The following is a 20,827-nucleotide window of genomic DNA, read 5'->3' as shown; positions in this document are numbered from 1 at the left end:
ACACAAGCAGAGAAAGGTGGAGACACGCTTTGCAATTTTAGCCATACTCCTAGCAAAACGATGCATCACACTACATTGGCAGTCACCAGATGGTCCCCCGATAGCAGCATGGAGGGGGCCGGTCAAGAAATGGAGCGTGGCCGAGGAGGACGCCATCAGACAGGAGGAAGCGCACGGCATGCGGCGACACCCCATATCCATGGAGTGGGCGATACTCTCCATAGTTTTGCACAAACGCAAGATACCCCCACAGACACCCCTGTTGCCACCCAAGCGACGCCATGCCCAGATAGACCCCGAATCCCACAAGAATCTCCCGAGCGAGGTCAGCTCCACACTGTCCCAAACGGAACGCGCCACATGAGTGAACCCCTCTTAGTACTATGGGACCTGCGGAGGATAGCGCCCTAATCCCCTGCCCCTGTTTCCCTGAGATATATCTCCCCAGTTCGGTTACCTATACGGATTTCTCAGTTTCCGCATCACATAAGGATTGGGAGGGCACACCAGTCATACCCAAGAACTAGACACTCTAATCCAACCCCCACTATTCCCGAACACACACACATCTTCTCACACCACAGGTGTCAGAACAAGTAACTGTTCTATGGACTTGAATCTTCTGAACTGCACACATGCATAATAATACAATATGATTAACAGTTACCGATTGATGTACACGCTGTATTGAAAATGCAAGATCCAATAAAAAGGTTAATCAAAAAAAAAATATACATTGTGAGTTCAGGCATACTAAACTTCACCTTTCCATCTAAAGCAATTAGGAAGACAGGTTGGAAAACATATTCCCCAGCCTTCCTATTCTATCCTATGGGCAAGATGGCCTTTCCACAGTGAAAAACGAAATGGAGATTATTTCATAAGCTCTTAAAATCAGTTTCCTTGCTGCCCATCATCCAACCATCCAGTGCACTCGTGTACGCATTCACACACTCAAACCAAGCACTGGATTCCTGTGAAAAATGAAATGGAGATTATTTCACTGTCAGGACATGACACACACCTTAGTACATATCCTATCTTTCACATGCATTACACCCTGTCCAGTGGGAACCCCAGACCTACCATAGGGCTGTCTTAGGTTCACAGAAAGGGATGGGTAAGGTCTTGCAAGCGAGTGCACTTGACAGAACAACATGGCAGTTTCACAAACCGCGCGCAGGCCCTGCAATGGCAGGCCTGAGTTCCCTTTTTAAGTCTACTTGTGTGGGTGGCACAAATAGTGCTGCAGGCCCACTAGTAGCATTTGCATTACCAGCCCTGGCACACATAGTGCACTTTACTAGGGCCTTTACTAGTAAGGCAAACATAACAATCATGGACAACCAAGTACCATTACTTTATAAAGGGAACACTTATACTTTGACACTGGTTAGCAGTGGCAAAGTGTCCAAAGCATCTAAGTCAGCCCAAAAAATAGCGGATGTAGGGGCAAAACGTTAGGAGTAGTCACGCGAAGAAGTGCCAGGTCTAACATCCCCCTTTCTGTTTCAAAAGTGAAATGCAAAATGTACACCAATGCATGCAGATTAAAAATGCTGAACAACACTCCTAAATGCTGTATATTCAAATTATTTCCTATCAGAATTCTGAAGGCTAATAGTAAAAGAAAAAGCTAAATGATGTTCACATGAGGGAAATAGTAATTCCCTGCCAAGCCAAATATTAACAGATTATGCTGACTGCTTTCACTTTTTCAGCTTGGTCTAATCAAAATGAAGATCATCCCCACTCTTTTTATTGCACAGTTTCCTCATTGTTACAGAGTAAGCATTTTGATAATTGAAGTTATTTTCTTAACATTATGAGTGATGATCTATAATGAGGACCAACTTGGGGAACCAAATGCAGTCTTATCAAAGATGCTCAAACTACCGAGCTCCCTTCTGCGCGTGAAATCAAGCTTTACAGCCACTGTGTTACTTGTGTAATGCTTTATCACACACTAAGGTTACGTCAAAGCACAGAAACGATTGAAGAAAGGAACCAGGAGAGAGGAATGGTGAGACCATGACAAATGGATTAAGGAGGGTCATAGTTAATAGAATAATCTTAATTCAAATGCTTACACTTCACTTAAGGAAGCAATAATGTATTGCGGGTGCCGGCTACAAACATCTACAGAAGGAACGAACATGACATACATAGGGGCAGCAGCACAGGGAAGGAGGGAGGTTGCAGAGTCAGGCAGATAGAAACCGTACCAGACATGGGAGTGACAGTGAACAGGGCTTGACAGATGATTAGAAGATGCGGTACACTGTTAGAAAGATAACCAAGGTGGTCATTTTGAGCCCTTTGGATGGAAGAAACTTCAGCTCCCTTTTCTTGCCCACAACATCTAAGATGATGTCTCTCATGTAGCCTCTCCATAGTTGATGCTGTATCATGTGATCAGGTACAGAACCTTGTGGTCCATGCTGGAATCCTTAGAAAGTTACGCAATCGGTTGGGAGGTTTCTGGGTGTGGTCAATAAAGTTTATGACGTAGTGAGTTCAGTTAATGGTCGCAAGCCAAAGAATAAAGATTTGTGATTCAGAGTTCCATGTGTGGCACGGTCATCTGCATGCTCCAGGCTACAAGTAAGGGATAGGAGCACAAAAGAAACAAGACTGCTCTCCCTGAGAGTTTGGCGAAGTCCAGCAAACTGCTTGTGTGTATCATGTGCACCCCAAGAAGCAGTCTACGGTTGGTATATGTGGAGTCAAAGCGCCGCTCTACTTTGTACAAGGCCCTCAAAGAAGGTGAAGGTCCTGCAGAGGAGCACAATCAGAAAGCCCGCCAGAAGCCTAATGGTGAGGCCAAAAGAAGGGATACTGCACCACAGCATTGCTCATACGGGTCACTGACAGAATATTGACAAATAAAATATCCCCATACCACAATATCGGGTTATAAATATCGATGTCAAAAACACTGACATCTTATATTTATAATGGTAAGTACCAACATTTCTAAAAAAGTATTGATGTCATAAATATAGTTGCACAAAATATCGATTTTGACATATATATTAAATAAATTAATTAATATTAAATATATTAAAGAATAAAAAATAAAAAAATAAAAAATTTAACAAATATGACAAATAAGCTTAATTTATTTTAAAAAGTTAAACACACATATATAATAATTATTAAACTAATTATTTAAATGTATTTTATCCTTTTACAGTTATATAGACCTTTAACAAATAAATAAATATATATATATATATATATATACATATATATATATATACATGTAGCAATAACATAAATCTATTAAAAAACATTCTATTATAAATTAAAACATTAACATATTTGAAAATCTTTAAACTTAAATTTCCCACTCCAGTCAGTGCAACAGATGGGAAAGTGCTGGATAGCTGAAGGGTAAAAATTACTATTCCCACTCCAATGAGCGCAACAGAAGGGAAAGTGTTGGATAGCGGAGGGGTAAAAGTTACTATTCCCACTCCAATTAGTTGAATAGTAGGGAAAGTGTTGGATAGCAGAGGGGTCAAATTTACTATTCCCACTCTAGTGAGTGCAACAGTAGGGAAAGTGTTGGATAGCGGAGGGATAAAATGTACTATTCCCACTCCAGTCGGTGCATCAATAGGGAAAGTGTTGGATTGTAGAAGGGTAAAATGTACTTATTCTCACCCCAGTCAGTTTAAAATTAAAAACAAACAAAATATAATCAACAAAATACAAATATTTTTTAAAGTAAATTAAAACAAAATAAACGGTTTAAAAAATATATTATTTAAAATAGAAAAATAAAAACATATTGTAATGTTAAATACATATTACAAATACCTAACATTATTATATTAAATAAAACAAAAAATAATTTTCAAACAAATAAATATTTTTATTCAGAAATTATTTATTAACAAAAACGTTAATTATTACATAAATTCAATCTATGTACGTCCTACCCTATAACACCACACAACTCACAACCCACATTGAAAAGAAATGTATTTGCATAATTAATATTAATTATCAATTACACAAATATTATTAATTAAAAAACTAATTAAAACACATACAATTTAATTAACTTACCCACAAACCACACCTGAAATTAAACTGTTAAAAAATTAATTACACAATTAAAACAAAAATTCAATTAAATAACTAATATTTTCTAACAACCCATTATGAAGTAAGTAAAATTAATTTACTCCCCACCCTTCACCCCTATAAACCCAAAATCCACACACAAAAAAATTATTCAACAATAACACTAATTAATGATCAATTCATTAATTGATATTATCAACTTTTCATTAATTAATTTTAAAAAAGTACTTCCCACCCTTTACCCCTAAAACCCCACAACATAAATTAAATACATAATTTCCATCTTTGAGTGTCAATTAATTAATTAACATGAATTAAAAACTAATTAATTAAAAATAAATTACTTCCTACTCTTTACCCCTATAAACCCCACAACCTGCGCCTAAAATTAACTACACAATTACCATAATTAATTGACAATTAATTAATATTAATTAACTAATTATTAAATAATTAACAGTAAATTACTTCCTACCCTATAAACCCCACAACCCACACCTAAAATGTATCAAAAAATTAGAAACACAATTAACATAATAAAATCTCAATTAAATAAATAAATATTCATTAATTTATTAAAATTAAATTACTTCCCACCCTATTCCCCTATAAACCCACAACCCACTACGGAACTAAAAAACGCTAAATATAATTAACATAAAATTAATAACTATAAAGAATGTAACACATTAAATAAAAATAAACAATATACTCAAAAAAAAAATATATCACATATATTTAAAATATATACTAATATACATAACACTAATTAAGAAATCGATATTTTAAACAACTATATTTTTACAAACGATATGTCTTACCTTAAAGTCGATATTCCTGGCCACAATATTATTGCTGTCGATATTTCTGTGTCATGATATATAAAACTCCATATCAGTATAAGTCGACATTTCCAACTCAATATTTTGACAGAATACCTGCCCTTACAAAGCAAAAACACTAAAGGCAGCAACAACCAGGTACGAAGAAGTGCTAAAAGCATTGACAGGCAGGTACAAGAAAGAGCTAAAGGCAGAGATGACCAGGCAAAAAAAAATGCTAAAGACAGTTACAATCAGGTGCAAGAGACAAAAGTCTACTCATAGGTGAAAAACAGACAGAGTGCCTTGTAACCTCAAAATCCTGCCAGGCGACTCCAGCGGAAACATGTGGCTTGTGTTTAAAAAACTACTGAAATTACCAAAGAGGCAGCTAGTGGCATGAAGGACAACTCAAAAGATCTTTAAGAAATTGAAGTACCCCAATGACTGCAGAAAGGAGCGCCTAATACGGAGCTGCCACATTTCTTAAACCACCACTGCTATTCAATACAACCAAAAAGCAGACTATTGGTGCCAGATGGACTGCATGGATCAAATTGTTCCATGACTTAATAGATGCGCTTGCAGAAGTAGATAACAAAAAGATCATAAAATACTTAAAGAACCTTGCAGGTGATTGAGTGAAAGAAATATAAAGAAAATGTCACAAGCTGATGAAGGATCGTACTGTCAAATCAAAGAAATGTTGGAAGCCAAGTTCAATCCAATGCCAAATTTCAATTATGAAAGGTACATCTTCAACCAGGCAAGCCATCAAGTTGGTGAAACGATGGATGAGTTTGTTGAAAGACATGATACCCTCATCACGGACTATAATTACAGTGAATTCAATGACAAGGAAAGACATGTGTAGCAGAGTCATCAATAGATGCCTCTCCGAATCGTTCAGGTGCCACATGTTGGAAACACACTCAGTCTAGAAAAGGTACTAATGGTTGAGGAACATACAAATCGGCAGGTTGCTGATATAAAAGCTGTAACAGGCTAGAATGAATCAGCATTGGTCATGAAAAGTAACCAGAATGCAAAGTCGTCTGAGGAAAAAGAAATTGTGTTTCCAATGTGAATTCTTGTTTCCACACAAAGGTAAATGTCCCACCATTGGACAGGTATGCCAAGGTTGCACAAAAGAAAACCATTTCACAATGGTCTGCAAAGCAAAAGAGAAATTAAGTGCGTCACGATGAGAAGAGAAAATGGACACCAGATGGTTCCGGAATCATTCTAGCCACACCCCCAAGGCCAAACAGCAAAATCAATTGACAAAAGCAGAAACTGAACAAAGTTGATCACCATCAAATTCATCTTCCCAAGGCTCTTTAATGTAATCATTAAGAGACAGTGAAGGAGATGGATGTGCAATGGTGATTTCGACCGCAGAACGATGTGCAAACATAGTATTGGCTGCTTGCAAAGAACACATATCAAAGAGCGATTGCCACGTGAAGTGAACAAACTCATTTGGCCAGTGACCCAGGATCACGCTAGAGGTGAATGGCCACCCTATAACCTTTAATATAGACAGTGGTGCATTGATCAATATCATGCCGGCAGAGAAATACAACAAACTGCCTCTGATACCACGTCTAACGCCATAGACACAAAAGGTGTACACATGGGCTGCTTCTACACCACTGCAAAGTCAAGGATCATTCGTAGCGACCATGAGGCATAACAAAATGACTGTGCAAGCACCAATTTATGTCCGCCAAGGTACTTCGTCAAGTGCATGTCTTTTCTTTCAGCACTGCTGTTGACATTTGACTGATTTACACCATCTACAATCTCAATGCACATTCTGGAATAGTAAGTCAATCCCCACCATTGTTTCATAGACCAGGGAAGCTAAAGACAATAAATATGTAACTTCACATTAATGAGGACATTTGTCCTGTTTGTAAATGAAACCATCGGATTGCTTTTCATTTACAGGAGGCCATTGAGAAAAAACTCAAAACATTGTTAAAGTATGACATCATCGAGCGCTCTACTGGACCTATGCCATGGGTTTCACCCATTGTGTTCATGCCAAAAAAGGACAGTGGAGGTGCAGTGTGCATTTGTGTTGATATGCACCAGGCCAACAAAGCAATCAAGAGAGAAAGACATCCAGGTCCACAGATATCGAACATGATTACACAGCTGAATTGTGCCAAAGTCTTCTCCCGTTGTTGATTAGATCAAAGGATACCATAAACTCGACCGGTAGGTACATTACTACTTTTTCAATTCATTTTGGCTTGTTAAGATGCAAAACACTTAGAATTGCTGCGTCATCAGCTGCAGAAATCTTTCAGGATGTCATTCGCCAAGTAATTCACTCTGTCACACATGCTTTAAACTATAGAGATAATATACTAGTGTGGGGCCCACACAAAAGGAACATGACAAAGCTCTTAGACAAGTATTTTGTCTGCTCGCTGATGCAGGTCTCATTTTAAATGCTGAAAAGTGTGAGTTTCACAAAACCAAACTGAAACACTTTGGGTATATTTTCTCTACAGGGGTAATGACTCTTGACCATGAAAAAGTACTAGCATTGTCATCCACTTTTGCCCCACAAGATGTAATCATGCTGCGATCCTTCTTATGCATGGCTAACTACTGCTCCAGATACATTTGAGACTTTTCCACAGTGAGTGCCTAATTAGAAAATTTGACAAAGAAGAATATTCCCTTCCAGTGGTCCTCTAAATGTGACTGAAGTTTCAAGAAAATCAAACACGTAAATGAAATGCTACTGAAATGGCTTCATTTGAACTAAAGTTACATACTGAGATCATAGTAGACTCAAGCCCGATGGGATGGGGCATGATTCTTGCTCAACACAATGGACATCCAAATGCTCAGAGACTAATTGTGACACATGCTAGCAAATGTTTGTCTCAGACTGAACTTGCCTATTCTCAGCCAGAAAAAGAAAGCCTGGCTGTAGTGTGGACTTGTAAACATTTTCATGTGTTTCTCTATGGAAAGCATTTCACCCTTGTCACTGACCACCAGGCATTGCTCTCCATTTTTCGAAATCCAAATGCCAAGATACCCCCTCACATCGAGAGGTGGGGGGTGCGATTGCAAGAGTATGATTACACTATTGTACATGAGCCAGGGAAGGATCAAAACCCTGCAGACTACTATGCACAACTGCCTTAGCAGCGTCACAGTGCAATGTCTAAAGCGGCTGAAGAGTAAACCAGTTGCATAGTAAAGTCTAGTACTCCTGCAGCTCTATCCATTGAGCAGATCATTGCTGCTGCCAATACAGACAGAGACATGATCACACTCAAGTATATCATTGCAACACAATCATTGAGTAAGCATGCTCGATCTCTCACAGATGATGTTGAATATCAAAAATTCAAAAATGTGCAGAAAGAACTTCCTCTCACTCAGGAAGATATTATACTAAGAGGTTCGAGAATTGTCATACCTGAGAGCTGAGGAGCTTGAGGCAGCAAGTCACTGAACTGGCACATGAAGGACAAAATGGCATTGTAGCCACAAAGAGAGCCCTCAGAGATGGAGTGTGGTTTCCTCGCCTTGATGAACAAGTCGAGAAAGAACTGAAAGCATGTCACCTGTGTGATTGCTTAGCTCCCAAGACAACACAGCATCCGCTTAATATGTCTGACCTTCCTAAACAAGCATGAATGAAAATTGCAGTTGATTTCTTTGGACCCTTAAACATTGACCATCATTTCATGGTAATTATTGATGAGCACTCATGTTTTCTCTTAGTAGAAGATTCATCATCAACCACCCATGATAAAGTCAATAAGAGGCTGGGTTATATTTTTGCAGTGTAGGGTGTTCCTTTCATTCTCTAATCTGACAAAGATCCACCATTCAATAGTAGAGAGTTTAAGGACTTTCTTAGTTGCTTGAACATCAGGCATCAGAAAAGCACATCTTTTTGGCCTCAGGCAAATGGCGTTGTTGAACGATTTATGGTCATCCTGAAGAAAGTGGTTCAGAACGCTGCACTATTAGTCAACTCCCCATTCGAAACAAGTGAAAGCCCCACCACCGTGCTCTTAGAGAGAACCAATGTGACAAAGCTACCACAGTGGACCACAAGCTGAGTAATGAATACTGATGAGATTTGTGTCATGGACACTTCTAGCTAAAGTGAAATTAAGGCCTATGCTGATAAGCACAGGTGTGCTCGAGACAGTTTTTGAAGAAGGTGCCTGGGTCCTAGTCAAACAGAAACGGAATCGCAAGACTGATGCTCCATTTGATGCTGATCCATTGAGAGTCATGACAAGTAATGGACATATGGTGATCACTCAATGTCCCTGAAATTCCATTACGAGAGACTTGTCACATTTCAAGCATCTGCCTCGATGTTCGTCTGCTCCAGGCATCACGGGTGAGACAAGTCCACCACAGTGCTCAAGTCCAGCATCTGAGTACGACTGTGCAACTCCTTGACTTTATATGACTCGATCTGGAAGATTGGTGTGAGCACCTTAACGACTCATTGAGGAACTGTAATGTATATATGTAGTCTGTACTTTTTATTTAACAAAGGGGGAGAGGTAGTGTTGTATAACCATGTACAGTAGGACCCCTAAGGTCCTTGCCGGACTCTTTACAAAGTTACATAATCAGTTGGCAGGCATCTGGGTGTGTCCGGGTGTGGTTAATGAAGTTTATGACGTAGTGAGTTCAGTAAACGGGTTGCATGCCAAAGAATAAAGATGTGTTACAGAGCTCCATATGTGGTGTGGTCATTTGCGTGCTCCAGAGCTGGGGTGGACATGACAGTTAACACACTTACTTTTTTTCTGAAAAGGAAAATTGGCTTGAGAGCTGCTAGGTACCCTTCTCTTAATCCCCCAGAGCCTCTGGATTGTGAGAGGCATCATAGATTGAGGAGAAGCTCTTTATACGGTGTAAAAGACGTGGTTCAGTCACTCTGTTCATCTAAGACAACCTGGTCAGGGTATCCTGAGCTCAAGCTCTCACCCTGTGTTGACTATCTAGCTGCAGCAGGTAAGATCCCATGTGCAACTGGTTTTGGGAGGTCTTGAGCCCAGGAAGGACTTGAACTTGCGCTAGGGTTGTGTTTAGGGTATTGGTGCTTTACATATTCAAATCATTATGAGGTGGTGTTTCCTTCCATGCACAGTACAGTGTTATGTGCTACATCATGCTACTTCTAATAAACATGGCATGAATCTATTTCATGTCCATGACATTAATCTAACCTATACTAGTTTCAAAAACACAATCCGATGGTAGTGAATTTTGTGTGCTTTACCAAAATTGGTGCGCGAAAGCCTTAACTTCATCAGCTTTATTGGATCACCACAGCTTCCGCAAAATGCTATAGATATTTTTGGTTCTTATACCAAAAGATACTTCCTGATGTAATTTTAAAATAGACATTGCTCATCATGTTCGTCCACTAGCCATGTTCTCTAAGCCAAAAGTAAAAATACAAAAACTGGCATAATCAGGGGCTACCTTTTATAATTTGTCTTGTGCCCCAGATCAAAGTGTCTTAATTCTGTGTGTCAAAACCACTGAGCTAGCAGAAGCAAATTAGTGATTTCCCATGCGTCTAAATTAGCAAACGATCAATTTCTACCAGAAGATTTAGTGCAAATACAGATTGATGATGGCACACAAAGACCTGAGAACTAAAATGTGCACAGCTCACTGGCTGCATTACAAAGAAACCTGCATATCTGCTCCAGTAGGTGCACAACCTTAAATGAGTCCAGATTTACAACTTTAAGGAATTCACAAAGCTTTCCCGAACTACGCCTTGAAAATGCGACAGTTGCAGATTTCTGTTGTGAATACCAGTTTGCGGTAATGTGGCAGGGTTTCAGAATATGTAATTGTATATAGCGTGTACTTTTTCAAGGTGAAATGGTATTGTCATTGTGAATGAGAGATCTCCCCCCTCCCCCATGTAGAAAGAGTTTCCACTACACCACACTAATGGTCAGGGTGTATCTTTCTAATTCATAGCTTGGAAAGGCATTTGATAGAAGTAAGTCTATTTTTATTGTGGGTATTAGAAACTGGTTCCTGCAACAAATCCCTGGCTCATACTTGATAGCTTGCCACAAACAGAAAGACCTTCCTTTGTGTAAATGCATGTGACACGTGCAATAAAAAGCCAAAGCAACAATGAATTAAGAAAAAGAACTTAAAACGTCCAATTTAAAAGGTTTTAGTTAAAAATCAAAAATCTATGAGGAAGAATATCACAATAATGAAGAAAAATTGATACATGGATCAACATAGAGAGAAATAAACGCCACATAGAGACACATTACACAAAGGTGCCCAGTGCTATCATGTATGGAAATAAAAATAATGGAGAAAAAATGTTAAAAGGACTTCGATCAATTTGAGGACAACATGGGACCATTGGTGTCAAAACTACAATTGACCATAGCTCCGTAAAAGTTGGCGTTTGGCCCAATTGAAGGTTTTTGCCTTCAGACTTAGAAACTTATTGAAAGCTTAGAAGCTGTAGCGAGATAAGACCGCATGAGGCTAAATACATTTCCCTGATTTTTCCATGAATTTTCTGTTTGTAGCTCTCTCATATTCCTCACCACAAACTCTGGCCCTCTGAAGTCAGCTCTCTGCAATTTAAAAAAAATCCCCCTACCCAAGCCTTCACATGGTCCAAGCGTCCTACAGTGTCTGGCTCCAGAAGGCTGGGAGACCCATGTTTCGAATAGGAAAGGATCTACAGAAATCTTTTCAATCACAAATGTTCCATTTGGCAGCTTCCAGAAATTTCTATTCTCCCATCCTGGTTATTATGTAGCCGGTCCTTCAAAGTAGCAAATGTCAGGCCCAGCCTTCATGTAAGTGTAAAGGAGTAGTGTTCCCAGACAGAAGAGGAGTTTGAGACTACTAACAAACTCTTGAGTTATTAGGTGTTCTCAAACTTTAGTCGGAACCCCTTCCTTAGAATGTCCAGTCCCCTCCCCTTGAGTGTAATTTAATTGCTCGCATTATTGAATCTAAGGTGGAGGTCACATTGCAGGAGTCTGGGGCCAGATGTACGACCATTGGCTTTTGCGAGTCGCAAAATCCAATGTACAGCAGTGTCTCAGACACTGTTTACGATTCCCAATAGGGTTGCAAATTGCATGTCTCATGCATATTAATGAGGCAGTCGCAATTTGCAACCCCATTGGGATTGGCTGGCCCTCCCAGGTATGGTAGCCTTCTGCGGTCAGTAGACCACCATATCTGGAACTGCTTTTAAATAAAGCATTTTTTTTTTTCAAATGCAACCCGTTTTCCTTAAAGGAAAACGGGATGCATTTAAAAATATATATATTTTTTAAGGGCAGGCAGTGGACCCTGGGACCACTGCTGCCCTTAAAAGTATTTTTTTATCCATTCACAAAGGGGAAGGGGTCCCCTGGGGACCCCTTCCTGTTTGCGAATGGTTTACCACCTATTTGAAGTAGGTGGTAAATTGCGAGTGTTTTGCCACCGCAATTGCGGTCGCAAAACATTCGTACATTGGTTTAGGAGTCGCTATTAGGAAGGGACGCCCTTGGAACGCCCCTTCCTAATAGCGAGTTGCTAAACCTATTTTGCGAGTGGCTAATTGATTAGTGACTCGCAAAATAGGTTTAGTACATTGGGCCTACCTATTTTGTGCAAGCAAAGGGGCTGAAACCCCTTTGCGACCGCAAAATACGGTCGTACATCTGGCTCCAAATGATTTAGGGGAGCAAGATCTCCTTTTTCTGTCTCAAGTGGGTACGTTTGTGAGCGCAAATCAAATGTAGACAGCCAAGTGGCTCTGTAATTAAACGGGACTCACAGAAAGGTAGTGTTTTCTTCCCGAGGTTTGCTGTTTGCCGCTTTATGCAAACTTCCACAAGAGAGGAAGCGCCATAACGTTGCATTCAGCCTGACATTAGTGCGGGCAGCTCAGTGCAAAAGCATCCAGAGGATACTGTTTCCTGTTAATGCGAGATGAATCATTAAAGACTCTATGGACGCACGTTCCTCTCTAGCAATATCTGTGTCGATTTTCTCATACAACTAATCACCCTGCCACGCTCCCCGCGCAGTCTGCTATAAAACAAACTCTGGGCCCTCAGAAGCCTGAATTGCTGTGAGCGGCCTTCGAAGCCGAATGCAGAATTCCCAGGCCTAATCCTCGGTATGGACTTTCTAAAATTGCTTGCATAAGACTAGTTGGATTTGCATCATATGAAAGTATTCAGAATAACTTTACCTCATCGCCTTTCTCTCCGGAGAGGCCAGGAAATCCGCGCTCACCTTTGATGCCCTGGTAAGATATGAGAGATTAGCAATCATTGTATTTCATATCATCTCACAAGCTTCGGAGCAGGCGCTGCATCCTAATACGCGCTGGCATGCGCTCCTATGAGTCTACAGAAAGATGCATAACAGGCAGTGCTTCCTAGGAGACACAATGCTATCCACAGTCTGACACCCATTAATAGACCACGCTTCTTAAAGATGTTTTTCTTTAAATGCAAAATAAATAGTTTTATTTCTAATTTCTCAAACACTATTCCCTCTTTGAACCTACCTTGGGACCTTCTCTTCCCGGGATTCCTGGAGGCCCTCGAGGCCCGAGATCACCCTGAGAGACAAGAATAACAGGGGAAGCCGCAGGTTAGTGGGAAGGCAGAGCATACATCTCTTCTGAATACTTTACATTTCATAGCATAGGGCGAGTTAAATAAATGTGTTACTGTGAACTTTCGTGTGGCGCTCTCAGCTAACACCTTAGGTCCTGATTATGAGTTGAGACGTTAATTATCCCTCTTGATAAATACCGATACCTCGGGGTACCTTATTTATCAGGTGTGATAAATAACACTTATTATGAGCTTATGGGGAATAAGATTTTGATATTTATCCCGTTCCGTGCTTGCGTCGGCGTTGGCACTACCTGCCCAGTGCTGTGCAGACCGTTGGACGACGCAGCCCCGCCCACTCTTTAGAACTTCCGCACCGAGGCGAAATTTGTGCCACAGTAAAGGAGTTAATGCACTAAAATCTGCATGATAATGTAAATACTGTATGCTTTCCCTTGTTAAATTTCGGCAGACTTGGCCTGCCAAAATTAAATGAATGTTGAGTTATTTAACTCTTCTGATAATTAACGAATGCATTAAATATAACCAAATTCATAATTACATCTCATGCGTGAACAGGGGTTTACGCATGGGATAAGCCTCTAATAATAAGGCCCTTAGGGCCTGATTACAAGTATAGGTGCTATTTAAAGCACCAGCTAAATAACAATACCACGGCCTTCATTACTTATCAGGTGAGATAAATAGCACCCATTATGAATTTTTGGGTACTAGCATGCAGATTTTGGAGTTTCACATATCAAAATCTGCATCATACGGTAATTACTGTATGGTTTTCCCCTGTCACAGCCCGTGCAGGTAAGAGCAGTAGGGCCGGTTGGGGGGGGAGATTTCGACATACGACCATGAGGGAAAATTAATTATTTATTTAATTTCCTTCATCAATGTCCATGGACCCCCTCCCCCTCGCCCGGCCCCACTACTCTTACCGGCACGTGCCATGGCTGGTTACAAACCTGCCGAAATTTAATGAAGGTTGAGGTATTTAAAAATAAATAAAATATGGCTTTTTGACAGCTGTTCGATTGTTCTACTTCTAATAATGTATGAATAAAAAGGAGTTCAAGACATTCCAAGAATTCTCCGTGTCATTTGAAGTGCTGACATGGACAGGGGTATAAGTGTCATCAACATATCAAATCAGAGTATCAGGCAAAGGGGAAGAGGGAACACGGTCTTGACGATCTGTGACCAAGCTCCCACAAGGCCTAGCAGTCGTTCTAACCAGCAAAGAGACACTGGTTTCTGCAACAAATCCCTGGCTCATACTTGATAGCTTGACACAAACAGAAAGACCTTCCTTCGTGTAAATGCATGTGACACGTGCAATAAAAAGCCAAAGCAACAATGAATCAAGGAAAAGATCTTAAAATGTCCAGTTTAAAATGTCCAAGTAAGTTACAAATCTAAAATCTATTAAGAAGAATGTCACAATAACAAAAAAAATAAAGAAAAACGCCACATAGGTGTGCATTCCACAAAGTTGCCCAGTGCTATCATGTATGGAAACCTAACATAATTGAGTAATAATGTTAAAGGGTCTTCACTCAACTTGAGAGGCAACATGGGACCTTTAGTTCCAAAACTACAGGTGACCAAAGCTATGTAAAAGTTGGTTTTTGGCCTCGTTCAAAGTTTTGCCTTCAGACTTAAAAACGTCACTAGGGCAAAAATCTTACATTGACAAGTTTAGAAGTTGTAGTGAGGTAAGACTGCATATGACTCAATACATTTCCCTGATTTTTCCCTAATGTAACTATATGAAGCTCTCTTCTACTCCATCCCACAACCTCAGGCCCTCTGAAGTCAGTCCTCTGCAATTAAAAAAAACCCTGCCCAAGCCTTCACATGGTCCAGGCGTCCTACAGTGTCTGCCTCCAGAAGGATGGGAGACCCATGTTTCGAATAGGAAAGGATCTACAGAAATCTTTTCAATCACAAATCTTTCATTTAGCAGCTTCCAGATATTTCTATTCTTTCATTCTGGTTATTATGTAGCCGGTCCTTTGAAGTAGCAAATGTCCAGTCCGGCCTTCCTTTAACTGTAAAGGAGATGTGTTCCCATACAGAAATGTGTATGCCTTTGGAATTTACATCAGGTATGCTCAGTTCATATCCAAAACTTGACAAAAGGTAGTAGGTTATAGTAATTTAACTTCACTACTAGTCTGTTCAGGACAGATTACCTATACATTCTGAATGTGGCTCTTATTGCACTTTCCTCCAGGTCATTGCAAGACAGATAACATGCTATGTGTTTACTTTTGATATGAAAATAACATAATTAAGATTGAATACATTTTATACAGTGGAAATGTATTCTGGAGCCCAGGCTATTAAGATACTAATCTAATCTAAAAGCGCACGTTACGTTTTAGGAGTACGTGCCAAAATACTTTTTCAGTCTTACAACCCTATCGTAAACAGCTATCTGATCAGGGTGCAGATATAGCTGTTTGGAAATGGTCCTTCACTTAAATAGAACATATGCCTGGAGTTTGATTAGCAGGCAACCGAGGGGGCGAACACTAGCTGTCTACATCAAAAAGGGTAGATACACTGCATTAGATAGGGGAAGGAAGGAAACAAGTTCGAAATATGGCATGAAGTGCAGGAGAAAGTACTTGAATCACTACATTGCCGGGATACCTTGCGGGTGATAGCGCTCCTTACGAATACACATAACACTACAGATCCACCTAAGCCACAGTTCATTTTGACGATGACTGAGAAGCATTTCATCCATCACTTCCACTGGTTTACATCGAATCATTATGCTTGGTAAAAATTGTGTCTCTAGTTGGCAGAGGTATGCCCCCTGTCCAAGCAGGGACCACAATCCTAGCAGGGTTAGTGCTGCACTATGCACAGCCCCTGCCAGCGCTGCCAATGACAGTACCAACATAGCACCTAACCCTCACACTCCTACAAGTGTAACAATGCATGCTATTTTATGCCACACAAAGCTATAATAAGGGTGAGAGAGGCTGATATTATTCATTTTCAGTGCCATTTGACCTAATAAACATGGTTGTTGTGCACAGCTCAGACAGCGCCACCATGTGGTGGACTTTCACTAGAGATGGTGCTGACAATTAAGTGCCGGTGCCGAGCACCGAAAACAACAGGCTCAAATTAAGCGCTGGACATTTCTCTACGCACTGCCTCTATCAGTCTGTTTGCTGCTGCTGATTAGTAGCAGCTGACTGGCAGCAATGCACGAGGAATTAACCTCATAAGCAAGTAATTTCGTGTGAAAAAGATTTTTGAAGGGAGACATCTCTTACAAATTAATGAGTGTTGTGAGACTGCACTCCTTAATGAAAACATACTTTTGCAGAGTGTAGTTGACGAATTAAAAAAAAAGGACTGCACAAAGCTCTTGTAAAATCACCATCTGTTGTCAGTATGAAGTTCCCGAGTCAATCACTAAACTAACTAAACACTCAATAAAATAACCGATTGCATGAACTCATAAAATAATTAGAATGACAACTTGAGGACACATTCTTACCTTCAGCAAAGTACCAATGTCCCCCAAAAGCGGAAGAGCAATCTGAAACAAACAAAAAATATATCATTATCGGAGACAAGCTATGGCATTCTCCTTTTTATGTCTTCCAGAAGATGTTACAGACTGTTAGAGCTACGCTATGTGCAGCATCAGAGACCTCATAGACACAGCCAGAGAAGTGCTAGGTCCTTCCCACTGAAAAGCCATATTTTCTTTGATACTTAGTAATCCATTTCTGCTCATCCCAAAATGGAACAAGCATTGGCTATGCCTATAAATCTTAATCTGAAATGAAAGTTCCTCCTCAGTCAATGACGTGTTCAGGCATTCAAATAAGTCATCATAGACGCACTCTGACTCTCAGCTTGGAAATCATGCTTCCATTCATCGACCCTTTTACTTATTTGTGCATTCACCCACTTACAGAACCACAATGAACACACACATAAACTCAACACCATCTGCAATATAAATTTAAAAAAATAAAACTAGAAAAAGTAAACAAAGCTTCTGGTTACACACACAGGGATATGTTTGTAATAACGCATACAATAAACAGGGCAGTGGGTAGCCGTCTTGGAATGGTGTTGTACACGGTGTTTTGTTGTGCTGAAGTTCCAGCATACCCCCAACGTTAGAGCCATGGTATTGGCTATCTTGGATTGATAAAACAGCGAAGCTATGATCAATGCCAATCCATGATGGCGGCCTGGTCTCGAGGCTGTGGCTTCCCAGAATTCAGCGCACTGCGGATGAACTGAAAAGCAAGCAGGCATCCCTTTCTCTGTAAAATGTGGAGATACTACTGGACAGACACATTTCATGCCCCATGGTAATACAGTGCAAAGAGCGTCTCAGATGTCATTACATACAGTTCACAAACGATTGCACAGAGCATGTGCAAGAGAAATTGCAGTCTTGATCACTGCACTTTGTTTGTTTCAATATAATGTATAAATAGTTAAAATGTTTTAACAAATAACATGTAACTTTCAGCATCCAATCAATTGTTACAAAACCAACCTATTAAAGGCATAGTTAAAGCATGCCAAACCTTACAAATGTCGCTTTTTAAAGAAATGTTTCAATTTATGGTTTGTCTTTTATTCCTGATTGAAAATACACAGCAGTTAATGATACGAATCATCTTTCATTAACAAGGGATCAGCTTGATTCCCGCTGGAAACATTCAGCCTTCAATCTTAAGCTTTATAAAACATTGTTTACCTCGTAGGCAGTGCTACGCATGCCACATCTTTCCGATTACATATTGCCATAGAACGTCTTTCTGTTTTTTTCAGCGGCAGGACAAGTTTACTGTGTGATAAACTTTGTGGCACTTTACAGGTCAGCTTGTGAAAGATTCACTTTATGCAAAATTGACCCGCATATAGCATATTTGTTTTCGACACAAAGTTTTGGAGTATGAGGTGTTACCCCTTCAAGGTGATAAAGTCAGTGTAAATAGTCACTGAACCTTTCGGAGATTAAAAGAATTGGATTCAGTCCTACGTAAGGCAGGAATTAATTAGGCAAGGTTATCCAGTGAGGAAAGTCACTTCTGCATTGTTTGTGACAAGGGCTGGAGTGTGAGGGTCTGAGGCAATACAGTTCTCGGCCCTGGTCATTAACTACCTATAAGTCGCTTCCCCAACTGGGAATCATGCTGCTGGTGCAATTGATACCAACGAGTGTAACTCACAATACGTTTTGCAAGATACCTGTTTTCATAGTACTTTTTGAGGAAAAGGATAACGATGCTGCATATGTTTTGGTGGAAAAGCATGGCGTCTGAAGTGAAATCGAGAATGAGAAGCTGCTGCAACATGAACTTTCTATTAAAATACACTTTTAATCAATCAATCAATTAAGGGTTGGTAGAGTGCAACTACTCACCCGAAGGGTCTCAAGGAGCTGAGGGGGGAGGGGGGGAGAGGGGCACGCAGCTCCTGGAAGTTCACGGTGTTTCGTCAAAGAGCCAGGTCTTGAAGTCCTTCAAGAAGCTGGAGAGTGTTGGTGTCTTTCGGAGGTGGAGCGGTCGGGAGATCCATGCCTTGGCCACGAGGAGGGAGAAGGACCCTGCTCTGGTCTTCTTGATGCGTGGCACCGTTGCAAGGGAGAGCTGGGCTCAACGGAGGGATCTTTAATTGAATTGCAATTAAGTAATTATTTATTTGTATTTATTGTTATTGATAATTAATTTATTGTTAATTAATTATTAATTGGTAATTAATTTTTATTAATTGGTAATTAATTTTTATTAATTGATTAATTGGTAATTATATTAATTGTATTAATTTATTATTCGGAGCGGGTTGTGGGTTTATAGGGGAATAGGGTTGGAAGAAATTTAATTGTAATAAAGAAATTATTGAAATTATTTTTGTGTATTGATAATTAATTTACTGTTAATTAATTATTAATTGGTAATATTGTTTTGTTACTTATTAATTTCTGGTATTGAAAATGAATTTGTTGTTAACGAATTGTTAATCAGTAATTAATTTTTAATAATTAATATTTATTGGTATTTATAATTAATGAATTATTAATCATTTGTAATTGGTCATTAATTTTTAATAAACTTTTATTGGTATTGATAATTAGTTTATATATATTTAATTATTAAATCATTACTTACCCTACTGTTGCACTCACTGGAGGGGGAATAGTAATTTTTACCCTTCCGCTATCCAACACTTTCCCTACTGTTGCACTCTCCGGAGTGGGAATAGTAATTTTTACCCCTACGCTATCCAACACTTTCCCTACTGTTGCACTCTCTGGAATGGGAATGGGAATTTTTACCCCTATGCTATCCAACACTTTCCCTACTGTTGCACTCACTGGAGTGAGAATAGTCATTTTTACCCCTACGCTATCCAATACTTTCCCTACTGTTGCACTCACTGGAGTGGAAATAGTAAATTTTACCCTCCCGCTCTCCAACACTAAAAATATTGAATATTTTTTAATAATATCAAGTCAACATATATATGTATTAAAAAAAATGCATCTTTATTTTTTTTTAAATTCACATTAATTATTTATTAATTTTAAGGTTATTTGAATATTTTAAAGTATGTTTTACCTAATTAAATTAATTATTTCATTATTTTACATTACTTTTAAGACATTTAAAAAATTCGATATTTTAACAAACTATATTATTTACAACGATATCTTGGATTCGATATTTTTGTACTTACCTGTTTATAGATAGGAAGTCGATATTCTGTCATTCTATATTTTTTCATCGATATTTTGGCAGGTCGATATTTTGCTCCTCGATATTCTGTCAGTGATCCGATCAGGGCGTGGGTGAGGGTTTTCCTGTGTTCAAGGGGGGTCCAGTTGAAGGTTTTTTGGAGTATGCAGAGGGTGTGGTAGCAGGAAGAGGTGACAGCGTTGATATGGTGGTCCATTTTGAGTTTGGAGTCCAGAATGATTCCGAGGTTGCGTGCGTGGTCTGTGGGAGCGGGAGGGTTCCAGAGGATGGGGGCCCACCAGATGTCGTTCCATGATGAGTACTACAGTTTTGTCCGTGTTGAGATGTAGGCAGCTGTTCTTCATCCACCTGGCGACTGCTTACATTCCTTCTTGAAAATTGTGTTTGGAGATGTTGAGTTCGTTGGATAGCGAGAGGATGAGTTGGGTGTCGTGTGCGTATGATACGATGTTGAGTCCGTGTGATCTGCTGATGGGTGCAAGCAGGGTCATGTGGACGTTGAACAGGGTGGGGCTGA

At 39.6% G+C, this 20,827-nt stretch overlaps 1 protein-coding gene across 2 annotated transcripts in view; it reads right to left on the bottom strand.

Moving 5' to 3' along the window:
• The window catches only part of COL19A1 (collagen type XIX alpha 1 chain), a 2,198,704-nt gene that overhangs the window by 433,945 nt on the left and 1,743,932 nt on the right, over positions 1-20,827 (bottom strand). For both annotated transcript variants that reach the window (XM_085610910.1, XM_085610909.1), the window contains exons 34-36: positions 17,082-17,123; positions 13,495-13,548; positions 13,174-13,227 (exon numbers count right to left, since the gene is read on the bottom strand). In XM_085610910.1, coding sequence (XP_085467036.1) covers positions 13,174-13,227; positions 13,495-13,548; positions 17,082-17,123 — 150 coding nt within the window. The remainder of the gene's footprint in view (positions 1-13,173; positions 13,228-13,494; positions 13,549-17,081; positions 17,124-20,827) is intronic.

This window comes from Triturus cristatus, chromosome 6 (assembly GCF_964204655.1).
Source record: "Triturus cristatus chromosome 6, aTriCri1.1, whole genome shotgun sequence".
Lineage (NCBI taxonomy): Eukaryota > Metazoa > Chordata > Amphibia > Caudata > Salamandridae > Triturus > Triturus cristatus.
Note: the sequence above shows the minus strand (reverse complement) of the source record. Positions and strands in the feature narration are given on the sequence as shown.